The sequence below is a fragment of the Ovis aries genome, chromosome 12 (assembly GCF_016772045.2).
Source record: "Ovis aries strain OAR_USU_Benz2616 breed Rambouillet chromosome 12, ARS-UI_Ramb_v3.0, whole genome shotgun sequence".
NCBI lineage: Eukaryota > Metazoa > Chordata > Mammalia > Artiodactyla > Bovidae > Ovis > Ovis aries.
Window position 1 is genome coordinate 80,122,947 of NC_056065.1, and position 19,951 is coordinate 80,142,897.

At 66.8% G+C, this 19,951-nt stretch overlaps 1 protein-coding gene across 7 annotated transcripts in view; it reads right to left on the reverse strand.

Moving 5' to 3' along the window:
• The window catches only part of NAV1 (neuron navigator 1), a 195,517-nt gene that overhangs the window by 106,645 nt on the left and 68,921 nt on the right, over positions 1-19,951 (reverse strand). For 5 of the 7 annotated variants that reach the window (XM_042229499.2, XM_060396784.1, XM_060396778.1 and 2 more), the window contains one exon: positions 15,958-16,743. The exons of 1 other annotated variant lie outside the window; for it this stretch is intronic. In XM_042229499.2, the coding sequence (XP_042085433.1) occupies positions 15,958-16,743 (786 nt within the window). Of the gene's footprint in view, positions 1-11,589; positions 14,028-15,957; positions 16,744-19,951 lie in introns of those variants that run through there. One more of the 7 variants, XM_060396781.1, reaches the window with a different exon arrangement.

Here is a 19,951-nt window from a genome sequence, read left to right on the forward strand (position 1 = left end):
GTGATGAGAAGCAGGCGCAGGCCGCAGCGTGGGGGTCTCTGGGGGCCTGAAGGCACCTCAGATTCCCCCGCTCTGCCTTCAGCCTCATCCTGCTCTGAGATGACCGCACACACAAGTGCCCTGGCAACACGGAGGTGCCGACCAAGGACCAGACTCGGGAGCAGCAGCAGGGTCTGGGAGCTGTCCTCGGAGCGGGCCGCCCGTGGCTCCCGACTGCCCGATGAACGAGACGGTGGTGGCAGCGTGGCGCCGCGGAGCCAGGCCACCCACCCGCCCGGTGACCGGTCAGCTGTGGGCACAGGCGGGGCGGGGCCACGGATGGGCATGGAGTGCGCAGCTCCAGGCCTGCCTCCACAGTCAGGGCTGGCCCTGGAGGAGGCTTCGAGGCGTGCCCCAGACACGGGGCTGTCTGGCCGCAGAGCCCCAGTGCCCCCCCGGGTACCACCCACCACGGTCCCTGCGCCCTGGTCCGGGTCCACAGAAGCACCCCTGAAGGAGGACCCCAAGGAGGGACCTGCATCCTTGGAACGGAGGCCCTGCTGGCGGCTGAGACCCCTCCCCCAAAGTACTTTTTGGTTTTCGACAAGTTTCCATAGCAACCAGAGGGTTACCATGGCGACTGAACTTGGCTGCGTCCACAGCTGAGAAGGGCCCTCGCGCTTATCTGTCAAGCAAGGCTCACAGGAAACCCAGCGAAGGGCGGAGGAGGAAGGCTGTCCGGGCGGCGCCCCGCGGGCTCCTCCCCGCAGTGTGCTCCTCCCAGGCCCTGCCCCTCCCCTTCAGGGATCCTCGCCGAGCCGCCGGGCTTCAGAGGCAGACTCCTCAACCTTCCCTCGGGTTGCAGCCTCTGAGCGGGCGGCCCCTGGGCGGCAGGCCCGGTCCAGCCTCCCTGGGCGCCCTGCACGGGGCACAGCTGTGCCCTGTTAACAGGTTACTCCTCTGGGACCTTCCGCCTGCGAGGCCAGAGGCCTGTTTCCTGGCTTTGAACTCTGAGGAGGCAGTGACGAGCGTGGGGGCAGGCAGCAGGCTTGATGCTCCAGCTGGAAAAGGGAGGCGGGCCGTGGGGGCCTCACGCTTTCTGGGCAGGAGCCTGAGGTCCAGCCTCTCAGCCCCGTCCCCCTCCCCTCTGCCCCAGCTCCTCCCCAGGGATCCATCTGACAAGTGTGTGCTTCCCCGCAACACGCAACACCCGCTTCCTGCTCAGCTGCAGAGGCCCATCTGCGGGCCTGCTGCCCACACGCCAGGAGCGCTGGGCTCAGATCCTAAAGGCAGCCCACGGAACAGGGGGACACACGTACTGTGCCCCGAAATAAATTCTCAAGACATCTGTTGCATTCTCACAGAGCCTACAACAATAAACTCATTAAAAAACAGTGAAAGTGTGTGGTTAAGCTCATTTTTTTTTTTAGCCTGCAAGAGCATTATGTTTAAAATTAACAGCAGTATTATTTTTAAAGGCTGGAGCCAGCTTTTCTTTCCACGCAGGGAGGTCCTGCTTGCCTGTCATCCAGCGGGCAGAGCTCTGCTCCGGGCCTAACGCGGACCCCAGCGCTCCATGCACAGCTGGGGGGCAGTCCAGCAGTGGGTGCTGCCCCGTCTGCTCTGGGTCCTCGGGCCTGCCCTCCGGAAGCCCCCAGCCCGGCTCTGACAGCCAGGGAGTGGGCAGCGGGGCCCCTGGCTGGGACCACCTCGTTTCCAAGGCATCTGGGCAGCCAGCGCGGCCCAAGTGCTGAGCGTGTGTGAGCAGCAGCAAGTCCTGGGCTGAACCCAGGGCAGGGCGATGACACTCACAACACCTACCTCAGCGAGTGGGTGTGAGGATGAGCTGGTCTGCTCTGACACAGCGCCTGGAGATGCTGCTCCCCAAGTCAGGGTTAAGTCCCGCCCTGACACCCCTTCTCAGAGCCTTCTGCGCAGTTTAAGGGCAGGGCTTTCAAACTGCAGTTGCCACTTCTCTGTGGATCGTGAACAGTTTAGTGCAACCCCAAATGAAAGAAAAACACACACGTGCATTTGACGTAACAGAAGATTAAGCGCACTGGACCCAGTATTGCTTCAAAAACCTCTTGACAGCAAGCACCCACGACGCAGCAGATCACAGGGAGCACTCGCCAGGAGACGAGTTCCCGACGGGGCCAAGGCAGGAGGAAGCGACTTGGAAACCCGCTGCTCGGGGCGCCGTCAGTCAGCGACAGCCTCTGTGTGAGCGAGTCCTCGGTTCTGTCTGGGAGAAAGTGGGTGAGTGGGGGCAGGAAGGGGAGACCCAGACTTCAAGGACAGCCTGCACCTCCTGCTTCACACCCGGGGGCCGGCCTGTTCCTGGTGGAGCAGAGAAACCCTCCTTTGAGAATGACGCCCTCAAGATCGTCCGAGGTCATCACCAGAGCTGACGGCTGGGGTTCAGCGGGGACCTGGCAGACAAGGGCCCCTGCGGGGGCAGGTCTGCCGCCTCCACGGTGGGTTCGCACGGGGCCTGAGCCCACATCCCCTCTTCCTCGATGAGGCCTTGTCTGTGTCCCCCAACAGCAGTCTGAGCTAAAAAGGGAAAACATAACCCTCTGTTTACAAGAGATGAGAAAACTCAGGACCCAGGAGGTCGCAGGCCTTGATCAGGCTCAGAGTAACAGCTGGACCCAGGGTCCAGCTAAAGCTGCCCAGGTTTGTTCAGGGACAGACGCGGACGGGGCAAGGGAAGGGGTGGCAGGGGGTGCCAGCTTTGAAGACAGTTCCCCAGGGCACGTGTGGAGTGCCCCCGTTCAGGGCCTTAGAGGAGGGTATGGACAGGGGCCGAGATGGGCAGAGTGAGGTGGACACGAAGACTGAGTGCTTGGTTCCATCGGAGAGATGGCCCAGTCCTCGAGGCCCAGGAGCACCCCCATCACACGGCTGGGCCCTGCGCTCAGGGACACGCACTGCCTAAGGGAACGGGGAACGGGGAGGCTCTGCCCAAGTAACCTGGCCCGTCTCGGGCAGAGGCCACCAGCACCAGGAGGGCCTGGCTCGCGTGCGCGGGGAGGCTGGGCACTCCCATCCCGAGCCTCCACCAGAAGCGGTGACCCTGGTCCCACGACCACACCTCCTCCGCCGGGGCCACACGTCCCCAGCTCAGGACACCCACTCACCCCCCTCCGGAGGCCAGTTTGTATGAATCACAGACGTTGTAAGTTCAGTTGAGACAAGCTCACCATCTTAAAGAAGCCATCATTATAAACAACAAGATGTTCTCAGGGCGCACCTGTTTTGCATTTAAGAAACTCAGTGTCCAGGCAAAACGACACCCCGGCTTCCTCGGTGTCCATCTGTGGGGCTCGGGGGTCCTACTTGCTGCCCCCACCCCCTCCCCCAGCCCCAGGCTGCTGCAGGGTTGCCCGGAGGCTCTGGCTGGAACCTTACCGCTGGGGCACCTGCCTTCTCTGGCTGACGCCCACAGCAGCTAGAGCCCCTTCTGAACACAAACCTGGTGTCAGTCCCCCCACTTGCCCCGGCTTCCCACTGGACACGGGGATGAAATTCGGAATCCCAACCCTAACCAGGCCCTGCCGGGCCCAGCCTCGTGCCAGCCCCCTCTGTTCCCAATGAGCTTCTCTTCCACACACACCGGAACGCGCTCCACCTCGGACTGCATACGCTGCCCCAGCCAGGCCGACTCCTGCAGGCCTGGCCCGGGGCCCTTCCCCCAGAACCAGCCGAGGGCCCGCCCTCCTCCTGCCCAGCACTGACGTGTGGCGTGACAGCACCCTTCTGTGACCGTGCGTTCAAGTGGCCTCCCCCTCGGTCTCACATCCATGAAGAGAAAGGAGCGTTAGCTTCGTGCACTGCTGGGGCCCCGGGCCGGGCCTGGATGGGACATCAGCCCTGCTCCCCCGCCCCTCCTGGGCTCAGGCGCCACGGAGGCAGCCCTCGACCAACCCTGGAGCCCGAGGACCGCTCTGGGCTGCCCTCACCGCAACCCCCATCTGTCTTCTCTTCCAGACTCACGCTTCTACGCCCAGAGCTGCTCGAGATAACCTGGGGTTTTTATTTTTTTTCGGTAAGGAGGGAAGCAAGATGAGAGTGGGTGTGGGGACAGGTCCCCTTCCAGCTCTGTTGGGTGCGGAGGGACGCAGGGATGGAGGAGGCAGGCAGTGGAGCCAGGGGGCAGCGCCGGCAGGTGCAGAAGACGTGGGAGCAAGAAGAGGGTGGAATCCGGAGCCCCTTCCTCGGCTCCAGCCTCGGACCCCACCCAAACGGGGCTCTCCTTTGACAGGTGGCCTCCCAGGAGAGCTCCAGGTGGGGACGTAGACCCCAGCTGCAAAGTGACCTGACACCAGGCTAGTAACATCGCTCTCCCCAGGCCTCCAGGAAAGCTGCACTCGGTGGATGGAAGGGCTCCTGGGAACAGCCAGCCCGGCTCGGGTCATCTGCGAGGAGAGGAGATGCCGAAAGTCCACGCCTGCTGGGGGCGGGGCTTCCGGGGCTGGAGCAGGAGGCGGGGCCGGTTCTGGCCTCTTAACGAGGATCCAGCACCAAGAAGACTGCTCCTCCCGCCCCCTCACCTGTCAGCCTGGGAGGCCGCCACGGCAACAGTACCCGGCCGGCCCGCTGCCCTTTCCTCCGCGGAGCGGGGGTTGGAGGACAGGAGGCCCCTGAGAGGGGTGCTGCGCCGGCGCTGTGACGGGTGTGGATGGACTACCGCGAGAGCCCCCAGCACAGGCCTCGGTCCAGCGGGGGACCCCCACCAGCTGCAGGAGGGAGCGCGCTGGAGGGGCAGGGAGCCCGGGGTGGGGGGCACCCAGGAGGCCGACTGGGGCCGCCCTGAGCTCAGCAAAGCAGGAGGCTGGGAGCATGCGGGGGAGGAAGAAATACCGCTGGGAGGGTGCCACGGGAACCTGCCTGTCTGCAGCTCGGTGGTGTTTGGAGAGGGAGCGCCCTGGGGAGAAGCCCCCAGAGCTCACAGACAGGACCGGGTGAGATGAGGCAGCGGAGGCAGGCTCCAAGGACACACCAAGGAGAGAAGGGGAGCTCTGGTGGGGGGAGGCTGGGGGCTCTCGAAGGCCCAGGAGGAAGGGCCCAGAACACAGGGGTCTGAGGACAAAGGGCCTGGCCAGGTCTGCCTGGGGCTCCCCGAGGACAGGGCCTCCTTCCCCAAGACCCACCCAGCTGCCGGCAGTGGGGGTAGATGTGTACCAGCGAGGCAGCCTCCGGGGAGTAAAGATCTCTTTAATCCTGGCGGCGGCCCACAAGGCGATCTAACCTGCTGGACAGGTGAGGAAGCCAAGGCTCGGGAGGGCTGACTGGGCTCAAGGCCGATCATCCCAGAGGCAGGGCCTGGCCTTGGGGCATCTGCCCCGCGGCCTGTGCGTCTGGCCACGGCACGCTGTGTGCCCCCTCCCAGGACCTCCCAAGAGTGGGGGATGCACAGAGCTGCTGCAGACAGCTTGCACTGAGAGCTGGGAACTCTGATTCAGAGATTGGATTTCAGCAGGAAACCCAGTCTCTGTGTGAGTGTGAGAAAGTGGCTGGAATCCAGTCCCTGCCCAGCCGGGGCTGCTCTGGCTCAGAAGCAGGCTGTGTCATCAGGCAAACCCCTCCCCGTCCCCACTGGACATCACACCCGACACCAGGCCAGTGGCCCCCCTACCGCTGGCCCCAACACTGGGGCCCCAGGCTGGTGCGTGCAGCCCGTGCTGGGTCAGCATCACCCCATCACCCGTCCTCTGAGACGAGGGACGAGCCAGGACTGCTCAGCCTCACTCCTGCCCAGACGTGCTCCCAGCTGAGTGATAACCAGCCAGTGGGGCGGACTTCAGCCCTGCGGGACATTTCGAGAACCACCAGAGGGGTCGTTGGCTGAAGGAGGGCCTGGGAACCGGGCAGGACTGTCCCAGAGGACCTGGGGGGTAGAGGCACCACAGCAGAACAAAGCTTGGGGTCAGGCCTGAGTCCCCACCCTCCCAGAAACGAGGGTGCTGCCAGCTCCTCCCCGATGTGGACAAGCCCCAGGCCAGAGCCAACGTCTAGGCAAAGGGGACGAACCTGGACAGGAGGCGCCCGTCCTGCCCCCGCCCCGCTGGCCTCCACTGCCTTTGCGTGCTGCTTCTGCTATTTTCTTTTTGTCAAAGTCTAATAGCCGCTTGGCTGATAAGTGACCTTAAAACCTTGGCAAAGCTGGCTTCTGGAGACTGTGAATCCCTTCTGTCCCACGAAGGGACCCCTTCCCCCGGAGAGGTGGGCTGAACCTGGGCCAGAGGAGCCCGAGCCTGGGCACCACGCCCTGCCAGGCGGACCAGCGCACAAGGGCAGGTCCGCCCTCAGGAGGTGCAGAGCCAGGTGCGTGTGGGAGGCCACCGAGCAGGAGATGCCCCTCCCCGTGGAAACCCCCCCGGCGGCCCCCAGCCCCGAAAGACCTCGAGTGCTGAGCCCCCTCCCGCAGGCTGGCTCCAGAAGCCTGAGTCTGAGCCAGACTTCCTGGGCTGAACTGGTGCCGCCCCACGTGTGACACTCGTGGGTCACCGCCCACCCCGGGAGCCGCCTTCAGGGACCAGGCCAAGGGACCAGGGTCGGGGGCCTGCGGGGGAGGCAGCAACAGGGCTGACTGTGGGCGCCGGGGAGGCCAGAGGCCCTGAGCTCACATCGCTCTTTAATGCCGGCCCTCACCCCACCTGCACACGCAGGACGGGTTCAGGGAGGGCGAGGCGCGGCCAGCAGGTGAGGACCCCGCCTGGCCCCCTCTGCAGGAGCCCAAGCTCATGCTCTTCTGTTACCCCAGGCAGCCTGCGCCCCAGACACGAGGCTCCAGCCGAGGACGGCCCCTGCAGCTTGGCCAGGACCGGCGCGCGGGGAGGCAGTGTGGACACGGGCCCCGCACGCCGTCCTCAGCCTGGCAGCGGGACCGGGGGCCCCAGGGGCCGCGCTCAGCGGCCTGCACCACCTGGCTCGCGCGGGAGACCTCGGAGTGGGCCGCGCCGCTCAGAGTTAGGGTGCGGTGGCCGCCCGGAGGGCCTGCTGGAGGCCCGGGAGCGTCGCAGGCATGGAGGCTGCTCGAGCCCCTCTGCCAGGCAGAGCACCCAGGCTGTTCCTCTCCTGGTTGGGCGGCTCTGGGGAAGTTACTGAGCCTCTCAGCTTCCTCATCGGTGAGACGAGGATAAAAGCACCACCGAACTCACCAGGCTGACAGTTACATGAATCAACACAGTGCTCAGCACGGTGCCTGCTACGCGCCACACGACGAATGCAAGCGTTACTACAGCCCTGGGCGTTCCATGAAGCCGACGTCCCCCCCAGATCCTCCACAAAGCTAACGTCACCCCCAGATCCTCAACAAAGCTGACGTCACCCCCAGATCCTCCACGAAGCCGACGTCTCCCCCAGATCCTCCACGAAGCTGACGTCACCCCCAGATCCTCAACAAAGCTGACGTCCCCCCCAGATCCTCCACGAAGCCGACGTCCCCCCCAGATCCTCCACGAAGCTGACGTCACCCCCAGATCCTCAACAAAGCTGACGTCACCCCCAGATCCTCGACGAGCCAACGTTCCCCCCAGATCCTGCATGAAGCTAACGTCCCCGCTGGATGCTCCACAAAGCTAACGTCACCCCTGGATCCTCCACGGAGCCGACGTCACCCCCAGATCCTCCATGGAGCTGACGTCCCCGCTGGATGCTCCATGAAGCTAATGTCACCTCCAGATCCTCCATGAAGCCAACGTCCCCCCCAGATCCTCCAAGGAGCTAATGCTCCCCTGGATTCTCCACGAAGCTGACGTCCCGCAGATCCTCCAGGAAGCTAACGTCCCCCCCAGATCCTCCACGAAGCCAACGTCCCCCCCAGATCCTCCACGAAGCCAACGTCCCCGCTGGATGCTCCATGAAGCTAATGCTCCCCCGGATCCTCCATGAAGCCAACGTCCCCCCCAGATCCTCCAAGGAGCTAATGCTCCCCTGGATCCTCCATGAAGCTGACGTCCCCCCCAGATCCTCCATGAAGCTAATGCTCCCTCAGCCCCTCTCCTGCGTCCTGCAGACACAGTGATCTAAAATCAGGGATACTGGCCGAGGGGGAGTGATGCAGGGACAGAAGAGGGGAGTTGGGCCCCAAGAGGCAGACGGGGCTGTTCCTGCAGACCAGCCCGGAGCCCGCCCTTCTCTGTGGAGTGGTGGGTGGGCAAGTCTGACCCCGCTCTGGCCACCAGGGAGGCTGAGGCTGATGGGGTGTGTTTCCGCCCCACAGCTACCGCGGATGGGCCCAGGGCCCACCGGCACGGGGCCCGGGGGGATAGCTGACCCCAAGCTGACTGTGGGGCCCTGCCCGCTTCCTCCCGGCTGGCCCGGCCCTCCCCCTCACGGCCACGACCTTCCAGTCCACGGAGGAGCCCCCTCCCCAGGAACCTGCCGGCAGCTCTGGCTGTTGCAGCCACGGCCGCCCCGTGACCACCCGCCTGTCTGCTGCTCGGGCAGGACGGCGACAGGAGGCAGGGCCATCTATCTGCAGGGGCTGGAGAGGATGGGTTCCCACGACAGGGGCTCGGGGCCCTCAGCCTGCGTCCAGGCTGTCTGCAGCCGCGGGGCAGACGCGGCTCCCACTCTAGAGGCTGGAGGGTCTGGATGGCCTGAGTCGCCCTCGGCCGCGTCCAGCTCTGCTTAAACTTGCTGACTGACCCTGCACCCTAGGCTTCCTGCGAAGTCCAGGCCCCAGGACAAAGCCAGACACCCAGCTCCCGGGACGGCGGAACCCATGGCAGCACCCGAGACACAGACGCAGACCAGCTGGGCCGCGCCCGAATGGCAGAGGGTGGGCAAGAGCCGCAGTGGAGACGAGACTCCCACCATCCCCGGGCCCCCGTACCGCCTCGGGGCCTCCGAGGGACCCCAGCCTGGGAACCCGGATCCAGCCCTCCCACCCCACCCAAGCAGAGCTGGGTGGTTGGAGTACCTTGGCCCCTCACGCCTAGTGTCCACGGATTCCTTTATCCCAATTTCCAGCTCCTTCAGGAAGTCTCCGGGGTGCAGCAGGCAGGCTGCAGCCGAGATGGGTGGCCCGCCCTACACCCCTGCGCACGCGTCTCTTCTCGCCGCGGGCATCCCCTCCGGCGCACATGCTGGCTCTGCCCCGTGCAGTGCTGCTCGGTGTTGCCGGGGGCTGGGGGTCTGGGCTCTCCCGGGGCTGGGGAGCAGCACTGACCGCTTGGGTCTCCCCAGAGCTGCCGCTGCTCCCCCTCCTCCCTGGACACGGCAGGGGCTGCCAAGGGTGCCTTCGCTCGGCACACACATGGAAGCCGGGAGGCCCTGGGCCGCCTAGTTCCCACTCAGCAACCTCTCCTGGACCGACACCAGGCTCAGGACACTGTCCGGGGCCTGTGGGGGGCGAGCCCCAACTGCCCCCCTCCAAGGGCCTGCCCGGGGCCTGTTGCGGTCGCCGCAGGGCACCCCCACCTGCCCACCCACGTCCTTTTCCACCTCTCCAGGCTGGAAGGAGTCCCAAGGAAGCCCCCATCCCCTCCTCTTCCTGAGCCCAGTCCCTCTTGTCTCCGCTGCCAGGATCCGACCTTCTTTCCAAGGTGGCTCGTCCACGGCGTCCCCTCGCACCCGGGACACCACACCCGCCCCGCACGCTGATGGGCTCCAGGCTGCCCTGCCCGCCTGCTCCCTGCAGGGGTGGGGGGGCCTCCTGTCCGCTCACCCACACACGGGCAGGGGAGAGCAAACGAGCCACAACCACAGGGCGCTGCTCCGTCCCGGCAGCTGCCTGACAGCAGCCCTGGGCTCGGTGGAGTTGCGCCCACCCCACAGGGAAGGGAGCTTCCTGAGGCTCCTGGCAGCTGGCGCTGCAGAGGTCACGGTCAGGCCCTGGTCCTGCACTCAGGAGGACGTCCCACTGCCCAGGGTCGGCGTTCGGCCAGTTGTAAGCACAGGGTCACTGGGCACGGAGTGACCTATTAACCCTAAGGAATAAGAACCTCTCACCCCACGTGATCTGTGGGGGCCGGTCATCAGCAAGCCATCGCTTTCTCTGGGCCTGCTGATTCCTATGGCGGGTCAGATCCCAGCCCGAGATGTCAGAGTCTGTGCCCCATGTCAGGTGAGGAGTCCTGCCCAGGGAAGCCAGGCTTCCCAAGGGGCTGCCAGCGTCCCCCGAGGGAAGGCCTGCTCAGCACCACCGAGGGCAGAGGAAGCCGGGGTCCTGGAGAGGCAGCCTTACGGGGCTTTCCTGGGAGAGGAACCGGTGAGCCCCAGTGCGGTCCTGTTTCAGACCCTCTCGAGCCTGGCCGCTCCGCGGGCGGGTATGCGTGCACGCGCCTTCGGCCCGTGTGCTGCTGCTGGAGGCTGAGCGTGCACGCGTCCGTTTGCACCACCCCATGTGACCCGCCACCCTCTGCACCCCCAGCTTCCCAGCCGCACCTACGCCCTGGGGCTCATGTCCGGACACCGGCTCCTCCCCACACTTGGCTGGCTTGCACTCCCAACCCTCACCACCTCCCCTTGCAAGCCAGGGTCACAGCTGACAGTCTGGCTCTCCCAGAAAACACCAGCACTTTTCAGCTGATCACCCCCAAAGGCAGCACCCCTACTTGACCCCTTGCAGACAACCTAGGTGCCCAGACGCACACCCCAGGCCTGCACACCCGAGGCAGAGGGGCGAGCGCTGGGCAGCCAGTCCAGGCTGAGATTAGCAGGCTGTGCAGTACCGCCCACGCAGCCCTGAACCTATCATCAGGATGTTGAAAATAGATCTGAGGAGGACTTGAGCCGCGCCCAATAAAGCTCCCGCGGGTGTGGCAAACAGGCAGTGCTGGCAGCGAGAGTGTGGACGCTGCTGGAGCCAGAGCCCTCGGGTGAGCCCGGAGCCTGCCCGCAATGGAGCCCGGGCTCTCCTGCCTCAGCAGGAGGGGACCCTGCACGTGCTCTCCCCACAGCACCCAGCCTCCCCCTTCTCCTGTCAGAGGCACAGGTGCCCGTCAGAGACAGACCCGGGCCCACTGGTCCTCCAGGCATGCAGGCTGCGGCCGCCCCGGACACAGCCTGGGCACAGATGCCATCCCCAGGGCGTCCTCCTGGCCTGGCCCTGCGCCTGCTGCTCCGGAGGCGGCGCTGGGCCGGGGGCTCTGGCTCCCTCTCCGAGGGCCAGGTCCCCAGGAGCCACAGTGAGGGAAGGTGCGGGAGTCCGCAGAGGGCTGACCAGCCTTCCAGGGGCTTCTGTGACCGAGCAAGGCCTGGCTGCTGGGGCCAGGGAGCTGTGCCTGGCCCCCCACCTTCCCATGTGGGAGAGGGCAGGCCCTGGGGACATCGAACCACCCGGGTAATGCAGACGCGGGGGGGAGGAGGTCGGCCAGCACACATGGAAGCCCAAGGCATCCATATGCCCCTGGCCGGCCGTCACAGGCCCCCAGGCTGAGGGGACGCTGTGGGAAGGACCCCCATGTCTGCCAGGTGCTGGGGTGCAGATGTTACCAGGAGGTGGGGGTCCAGGCGGGGGCTGGGCTCCCTGGGGCCCAGGAAGCGGAGGGGACCGCTCGGCCCCTCCCCTGTGAGTCTCACTCCAAAAGACAAGACAGGGAAGGGAGAAAGACCGGAGGAGACGCGCGCAGTTACCCGAGAGGCAGCCGGACTGACCTGTGAGGACCCGGGGGCCCGTCTGTGTCCCCACGCCAGTGGAGGTTCTCCGGAGACAGAAGATCGGCTCCATGCCCTTTCCAACAACGAGTGCTTTCCAGGAAAATGAAGTAGTGAGCCCTCTGTCACCGGGAGTGTGCTAACAGAACACCTACCTGCCTACGATGCTACGAGGGAGTAATTTCGGCTTCAGGGGGGTGGCTCCACCACACGACGCTCACTGTGTGTTCTGAGTCCCAGGGAGGGAGGCAGGGGCTCCTTCCTCCCGCCGTGAGGGGCGGGGTTGCAGAGCAGCAGGGATGAGCCTGGTCAGCCCAGGACTGGCTCTCCCTGGAGCCCCCTCGCACAGCGCACCCCCAGCCCCCAGCAGAGGCTGTGAGCCGCAGGCATGTGCGTGGAGGGAGCACTGGGGCGGGGTGGGGCTGGAGGTCTGCAGAAGAGAGAGCCGCTGGTGCTGGTGGCGGGGGGTTGCGGGGACAGGGCAGCTGTGCCGCAGTGCACGTCAGCTGGGGAGGGGACACGGGCCAGAAGCGAGAAAGCAGCCCGTGACTCCGGGCGACCTGATCCTACTCCACCTTAGACGCTCCCCCGGGGAGCCTGGGCCTGGGGTGGAGACTCTGATCACCACTCTGCCAGGAGCTCCAGGCACTTTCCTCCACGTGTGCTCGTCCTCAGGGCAGAGCAGCGGCCAGGAGCCCTCCTCGGCCCATCCGCTCGCCTCAGCCGCAGAGCAGGGCCTGCAGCAGCTGGAGCAGGGAGGCCCAAAGGGCAGGGGCAGGGCCCGGGAGGAGTGGACCTGGAGGAAGGGTCCCGCCAGCTGCCCCTGACGACGCGGGGCTCCCCGAGGCTCTGCGAGCCTGGGAGCATCGGGCCCCCCCTCTCCGCTCGGAGCTGGGAGGACTCCCCAGAACTCTCCACCCGCCCAGTGTGGTGAACAAAAAGGAAAAGCTCCGCTGGAGAAGGCGGTTCCCTCCCCCTATTCACGAGTCCCTGAATGCAGCCTCTAGAGTAAGCCCCGCCCCCTGAGACACCCCACATCAACCCACTGGCTTAGAGACACAATTTCCTGACTTCCTTCCCCTGCTCTGCTTGGCCAGCGCCTCCAAGGGCCTAGCCGTTGTCATGGCAACCCCTCACGTGGGTCCAGACGCCTTCCGAGGAGGTGGGAGCAGGAAACCCAGCTGTCCGGGCTCCTCAGCACCTGGAGGGCTGAGAAGGGGGTGCCTCCAAGGGAGTCAGCCGCTGGCCGACTGGAGGTCGGGATGGGGCTGCGTGTGCACTGTTAGCACCAGCTCTCAGGCCGGGGGGTGTCGTCAAGGTCTGCTGGCCTCAATCTGTGCCCCTCCCCGGTCCTGACCCTGAGGGGAGCACCCTTCCCAAGTGGGGAACCTGAACCGCAGAGGAGGCCCTGGAGCTCAGAACGCCTGCACAGGGCGGCAGACTGCAGACTCCCAGCGGTCCCGCCCCAGGCTGGCTCTGACCTTCGCCTGGGAGGTCGGGACCCTGGAGGAGCCTGCGGTGGACTGCCCACCAGGGCCCAACGGCATCTGAGCCCTACGATGGGCCCCTTTCCTCCAGATGCTCACCCCCCCAGCCTTCCAAGTTTCCAGGCCTTCCCAGTGGGACCCTCGTTCTTTGGCAGCTCCCAGAGAAAGGGAAGGGCAGGGCGCCTGCTTGGACCATCTGGGCCCCAGCTGACTTCTGGGAAGCCATGATCAGCTTTCATTCCCTTTCGTTCCAGAAAGGCTCTCATGTGGGGCTGCCTCCCTGCCTCCCCAGGAGCTGGCTGGGCAGCTCCCGGGGTCTGGGATAGTCCCAGGGTGGGCGTGTCCCGACACTGAGCTCACAGTGTGGAACCTGTGTCTCACCACCACCTGGAGGTGCCTGACAACCCAGGCACCTCCGTGGGCTCCGGGGTGCCCCTACCCCACTCGCAACAGCGGCTGTGCCTGGGGTCACCTGCTCCTCCCACGCCCCCCACCCCCTCTTCAATGCCCTGCTCCCCTGGGGCAGTCAATCCATCAGCCCCACCTGCGGTCAGTCCAGGACGTTTGCCCCACTGTCCACTCTCCCCCACCAGCTCTGCCGTGATCGGTCTGGGGGCCTGTGCCCAGCATATAGAGGTTGGCCAGACCGCTCTTCACCTGCTGACCCCCTTCCTTCCATCAGGCCCCCTACGCAGACCTGTGACTCAGGGATCCGCAGATTCCGCCTCCCACCACGGGCTCAGGGTGACTCCCAAGAGGCTTCTGCACCCCAGGCCAGGCTCTGACCCTCCATCTCCTGACCGCCCTCCTCTCTGAGACAGGCGGGTGCTCAGCCCTGCTCTCTCCGCACGCCCCTCCCCCACCAGTTTCAGGACCGTGTCAGCGTCTCTGTGGTCACCGTCTCTTGAGAAGGGCCTCGCCCAGGCAGCCCGGTCCTGGGCAGTTCGGGGACTCGCAGGCCTGGGGAGCCCTGACCTTGAAAGGGGGGCTTGCCCTCTGATCGCCTGTCCCTTCCCTCCTCCAGACAGGCTAACCTTCCCCTGCCCTGTCCCACCCCCCTCAGCCCGACACCTCTCAGCCCCGCGCCTCCTCTGCCTCAGTCACAACTCAACCGCCCCTTTTCCAAGGGGCCGAGGCAGGGCTTCATCTCCCAGGCCCTCTCCTGCACCCCGTTTTCTCCACAGCCCTCCTTTCGGCCTGGAATTACTTGCTTTTCTCCTTGATCACCCGTCTCGCCCCTTTAGACTGTAAGCTCTTTGCGGGCAGCGCTCGGCACCGGGTGGGGGATGACCTGGCCCCTCGACTTTCGCCGCGACCCGAGCCCCAAGGGTCCCTGCAGAGGCCAGGCCTGCAAGGCCCCCGCGCCTCCCGCTTTGCGGGTGTCCAGCCTGGTAGCCCACTCCAGTGTTCTTGCCTAGAGAATCCCAGGGACGGGGGAGCCTGGTGGGCTGCTGTCTATGGGGTCGCATAGAGTCGGACACGACTGGAGCGACTTAGCAGCAGCAGCCGCCCCCCTCCCCCCCCCCACTGCAGAGCCCGTATGCGGCCTCCTTCGCAAGCCCCTGAATCCAAACCCGCCCTGCCGGGGGTCCGGCACCCCGGCCCAGCAGGCCCTCGGGGTCCCGGGAAGGTCGCGGCCAACCAGTCCTTGCAGCGCGGCCTCCCCCGGCCGCCGGCCGAGCCCCCGCCCGCCCCCACGCGCCCCGCCGCGGCCTGTCCGTCACGAGGGCCGCAGCCCGCCGGCCCCGCCCCCGCGCGCGCGCGGACACGCCCCTCCGCAGCCCCCGGCCGAGCGGGCCGCTCGCGGGGACCCAGGAAGCCGGGTCCCTCAGCCCGGGGGACCACATCCCCGCCGCCACCGCAGCGAGTCCGCGGAGCGCCGGCGGCCTCCAGCCCCGGGCCTCGTCGCTGTGCTCCCGGGCACGGCCATGCCGGCCCCCGGGGGCACACCTTGCCCCGCGCCTCGCGACTGCCTCCCCCCAGGGCGCCGCGTCCCGGGAGAGCGGGCGCAGCCCCGGGCCTGCTCCGGGTTTGCCGCGCAGGCTCCTCAGGTCGGAGAACAATGGAGCAGCTCTCCGCGCCGCCTCCGCCAGCGAGCTTTGTTCCTCCCCCCGCCCGGCCGGCCCCCGTTAGGCGAAAGAATAAGGCCTCCCGGTCAGCGGGGAGTCTCCGCGCGATCCCCAGACCTCACCCACGCGCTGAATAGCGGGGGTGGGGTGGGGTGGGGTTGGGGTGCGGGCCACAGCCGGGCCGAGGCACAGAACGCGCGTCCAGATGCGCGCAGCTGGCTGCCCGCCGGCCCCCAGGCCCCAGGAGCGTCTCCAGGCCAAAACACCCACACCCGGGAAATCCGACGCGCGCTCCCGCCGGGGATGCACAGAGGAAGCGGAGCCTCAAGGCTGCTCCGCGGCGGAACAGCGCTCACCTCTGTCCCGCCACATCTGGCCTCTACCCCAGCTCCCGCCCGGCGCTCCCCCGGCGATGTGCTCCAGCCCAGAACAGACCACGACGCGGCTGTGGTCTCCACCAGCCCCCAGATTTTGCCAGATGAGGACGCTAGGCTTTAAGATTGCAGGAAGCTGATGGGCCCTATCTCTGAGACGCTAAGGCCGGCACCTCATTGTCCAACCTCACCTCTGACAGGCCAGCGGCGAGCCGGGGCTCCGGCCCGGGGACATCCATACCTACCGAGGTGCACTTCGGCCACATGCACCCGGGGATGGGCCAGTCGGGCACATTTGGGCGCAGCGTCCCGGCACAGCCCGCCTGGGGTCCGCAGAGCCCCGCAGCGGGGAAGGGGCAGCGGAGAGAGGCTGCTCCCCCCACACCTTCGGCGGCAGCGCAAGGGGAACGACAGGGGCGGGGCGGGCCGCGGACTCACCCAGCACCTGGCTGAAGAGCAGCTGCTCCAGGTCTCCCAGCACGGTCACCACGAGCTCGGGGTCCACCTTGAGGAAGGCGCGCTCCTCCTGGCCCTTGGCGGTGGGCGCTGGCCCGGAGCCCTTCTGCGCCTTGGCCTTGCTGGAGAGCAGCTCGTCGTCCGACTTGGCGTCGTCGCTCACGGCCGCCTCGGGAGCTTTGCTGAGCGGCTTGACCTCGGCGTAGGGGCCGCGCGGGATCCGGCTTGGCTTCCCCAGGCTGGGCGCGAGCGGGGCCAGAGGGGTCTTGGCGCCGCCCGCCGGGCCGCCCTTGGCCTGGAAGAGCGAGTGCTCGGACTTGGACAGCGTCTTGGACATCAGCGGAGCCTCGCGGGCCTTGGGGCCGCCCTTGCCCGAGCCCTTGGGCGCCTTGGCCATGTCGTCGCTCCACTCGGGCTCATACAGCTGCGTCTTCTTCTCCGAGTCCGTGAGGAACGAGAGGTTGGTGAGCGACTTCTGCTTGCGCAGGTTGGAGGCGGGCGGCCCGCCGGGGACTCGGCCGTCCGCGCTGCCGGACTTGAAGACCTTGAGCTCCGCCGCGCCGGCCTTGGCCGTGCCGCCGCCGCCGCCGGGCGCCTTGGCGCGCTGGGGCAGCATGGCTCTGCGGTCCGCCGCCGCCTTCCGTCCCGCGCCCCGAGGCTCGTCCGCGCCCTCGCCGCCGCCGCCGCTCAGCTCCACCTCGGGCTGCGCGCTCTTGACGCTGCCGCCCAGCATTCTGCCCGCGAGGAGCGCATGGACGATCCGGGCGTCTGCAGGCACCGGGGGGGGGGGGGGGGGGGCGGGGGAGGGGCGGGGAGGGGGAGGGAAAGGACGGAAGAAACCGCGGAGGAAGGGGGAGGGAGCCGAGGCGCGGGGGAAGAAGCGCGAGGCAGGCGGCGGGGAAGGGAAGAAGCCGGGGAGCGACGGGGCGGGGTCGGGGGGAAAGGGGCGGGGCGGGGGAAAGACAAATTAAAATTTTTCAATTGATCAAAGAGGAACACACGCCCAGAAGCTCGCCGGCGCTCGGAATGCCCGGCGCGGATCCCGGGCCCCTGGCCCGCCGGGCCGGTGGGTCCTGCGGGCCGTGAGCCGCCCGCCAGCGGGAGCGGAGGCTGCGGGCTGCGACTCGGGGCGCAGGAAGGAGGGGGAGGGCGGCGGAGGGGAGGGCTGTGCGCGCGCGCGGAGCTGGGCGCGAGAGTCTATTTCTGGCTCGGGAGGGGGTGGTGTCTGCAGCCGAGATCCAGGGGCGGAGGGGTGTGGGGATGAGGGATTCGACCCGGTTTTCTCCTCGCTTTCGGCGCGGAGCGGGCAGGATCTGGGGCACGGATGGTCCCCTGCCGCGCCCGGGGGGCGGGGGCGGTGGGAGGGTCTGCTGAGGCGGTGGCGGGGGAGTGCAGGTAAAGGGGGCCGAGGCTGGGCGTCTCGGGACCCAGAGAGACAGTGGGCTGAGCGGGCCTGGGGGAGACGCTGGGAGGGGCGGAGAAGCCGTGTCGGGGCGCCGGCTCCCCGCCCCCACGTCTGGGGCGCTCCCGCCCCACCTCCCGTCCTCTGCGAGGCTCAAGGCTGCCCTCCTGAGGTGGGGACGCCTCCGGAGGACGGGGCCGGGGGCGGCTTGGAGAGACCGGTCTCGCGGACTGGGGAGGGGCCTCCGGGCGCTGGAGAAGGGGGCCGATCTCAGTGTCCGGGTCTGACTGCGTGACCTTGTCAAAGTCACTGCAGCCCTGGATCCCCGGACTGTAGTACCGGCCTCAGAGTTAAAGGGACTGGACCTGGGAAGAGCTCCATCAAACCCAGGGCATCAGGACCAGTTGGCCCTGGCCTCTCTCTCACCTGCCCGAGCAGTGGTGGGGGCCGCAAAGCCAACAAAAAGATGTTTTCCTAGCCGCCCCCACCGGCTGCAGGAAGAGGGCAGTGTGCAGGGACCGTCCTGGCCCTCAGGAGACGTGGCACTGCCCACCCTCCCTGGCCTCCCTGGTCAGGACCAAGTGGCCTGAGCAAACAGTCCTCAGGCGGGAGAGAGAGGGACGGGAGAAAGAGGGGGCCCTGGGAGGCACCCCATCCCCACCTTCCATCTCTGCAGCCCCAGGCACCCCCAGACCCTGAGGCTCCTGCTGTCGCCCTCCTGGCCCTCTCTCGCTCGCTCGCTCAGCTCGAGGCTCAGCCTGCCTGTGCCAGAGGCACTTGTGTTCCTGTTTGTCCCCCCACCCCCACCCCGCCCCCCGCTGGCTCCCATGCTCAGATGGAGCTTGTCTCCCAGCACCTTGGTGGCGTGGGTTTGGAGGCCCGAGTCTGGGGCTCCGGGCCTGCTCCCTGCATGTCTCCTGGGTGCTGGCAGGGTCCCAGGGCCTGACCCAGACACGTAAAGCCTGCAGGTCCAAGGCCTGTGGCAGCGTGGATGTGCTGGCCACAGACGGCTCAAGCAGAAGGGCGTTTGCTGAGAGACGTGGACCCTTGACTGGGCCTTGGAGAAACAGAGAAACGTGGCAGCGCTGGCCTCGGGAGCTCAGTGTTCGGCAGAACCCGCAGAATGACGAGCGCGACTCGGACTAGGTTGCCCCTGTTCCTGGGAAACAGCACCCAGCCCAGCGGCGTGTCCCATGCAGGCGGACAGAGGTGTACAGTGCTCTTCCCAGGAGGACCGAGGGGGCTCTGACCCGGGGGCAGGCCCCCCGTCACCCTGCTGCTGTGACCCCAAACTCCAGCACATACTTGGGCGGTCCCCAATACATGTGAGTGGGTGTGGCAGGTGGGAGGATGCGTGAAGGAACTCTCGGAAGCTTTCTGGAGTAGGATCAGCCTAAGTAGGGAAGGGTTCAGACCAGGGGGCCAGGGAGCTGGAGGTGGGGGTGCCCATCAGTGGGTGCGAGTTCACTAGATGATCAGAGGGCACCGCGCAGTCGGGCCTCCGGGCCTGCGCAGAGGAGGACGCTGGTCAGAAGGTCTTCCCCCCCCCCCCCCCCGGGCACACGGGAAACATGTGCTCAAGCCCAGACCCTTCCAGCTGGAGGATGGGACTCAGTGCCACCGTCGGCACCAAAGGTCTGGGTGACAAGCCCGCCCTTCCCCGACACAAGCCACTTTTCCTGAAATCACAACAGCCTCCCAAGTCCCCCGCCTCACTCAGAAGTCTTCTCCAGCCTGCACACACACAGCGAATTCAGTCATGAGGGGGTCTCACTGTCCCTGAAACCAGCAGCTCGGGAGTCTGGGGACACTGCTCCCGGCTGCCCAGGTGGCTGTGTTTGCACACATGGACTCCGACTCCTCCGAGGCGGCCGGGGGCGGCCTGGCTGCCCCCTGCCGGGTTGGCGCTGTGGCCCGTCCCAGCCTGGGTGCCACTGTGGACAGAGGCCCTCCTGCGTGCCAGTCGGTCCGACCAGCATCTCTGCACCCTCTCTGTGGGCCCGCCCCTCCCTGCCTGGTCTGGCCCCGCTCCGGCTGTGGCTCTGCCCGTGCCCTCCTGGTCTTGGTGCCCCCTGCCCAGGCCTGAGCCCCTTCCTCTCGGCTGCCCTAACTCGCTCACTGGCTCCTGGGTCTCCGCCTGGTCCCGGCCCCTCTCTCTCTTCCCGTGTCTCCTCTCAAGAGGCATCATATGACCTGGACCCCGAATCTGTACCCTTCCCTCGATAATCGGCTCCTGAAATCTCACCTTCTTCCAGAAGAGAGTGTTTTCCAGGAAGGACACACGAGCCCACCTCCCCCTCCCTCTGCGTGAAGCACCGCCTGTCAGTCTACAAGATGGAAGACACGTCTGCATCGTCTCCTGGGCCAATTCAGTGCTGAGTCTGCGGGCTGGTCCTCGTCTGTCCGCCCACCCCGCTTCCCCTGCCCCTCTCTGAAGGGGCTCGCCACGGCCGTGGGGAGGTCCCTTTAAAGCATCCTCCTGGGACTCACATTCGCTCCCTCCCTCCGCTCTCTCCATTCCTTTCACGGCTGCTGACTTTCCCACCAGCCTGCACTGCAGCAGGAGCGCTCGCT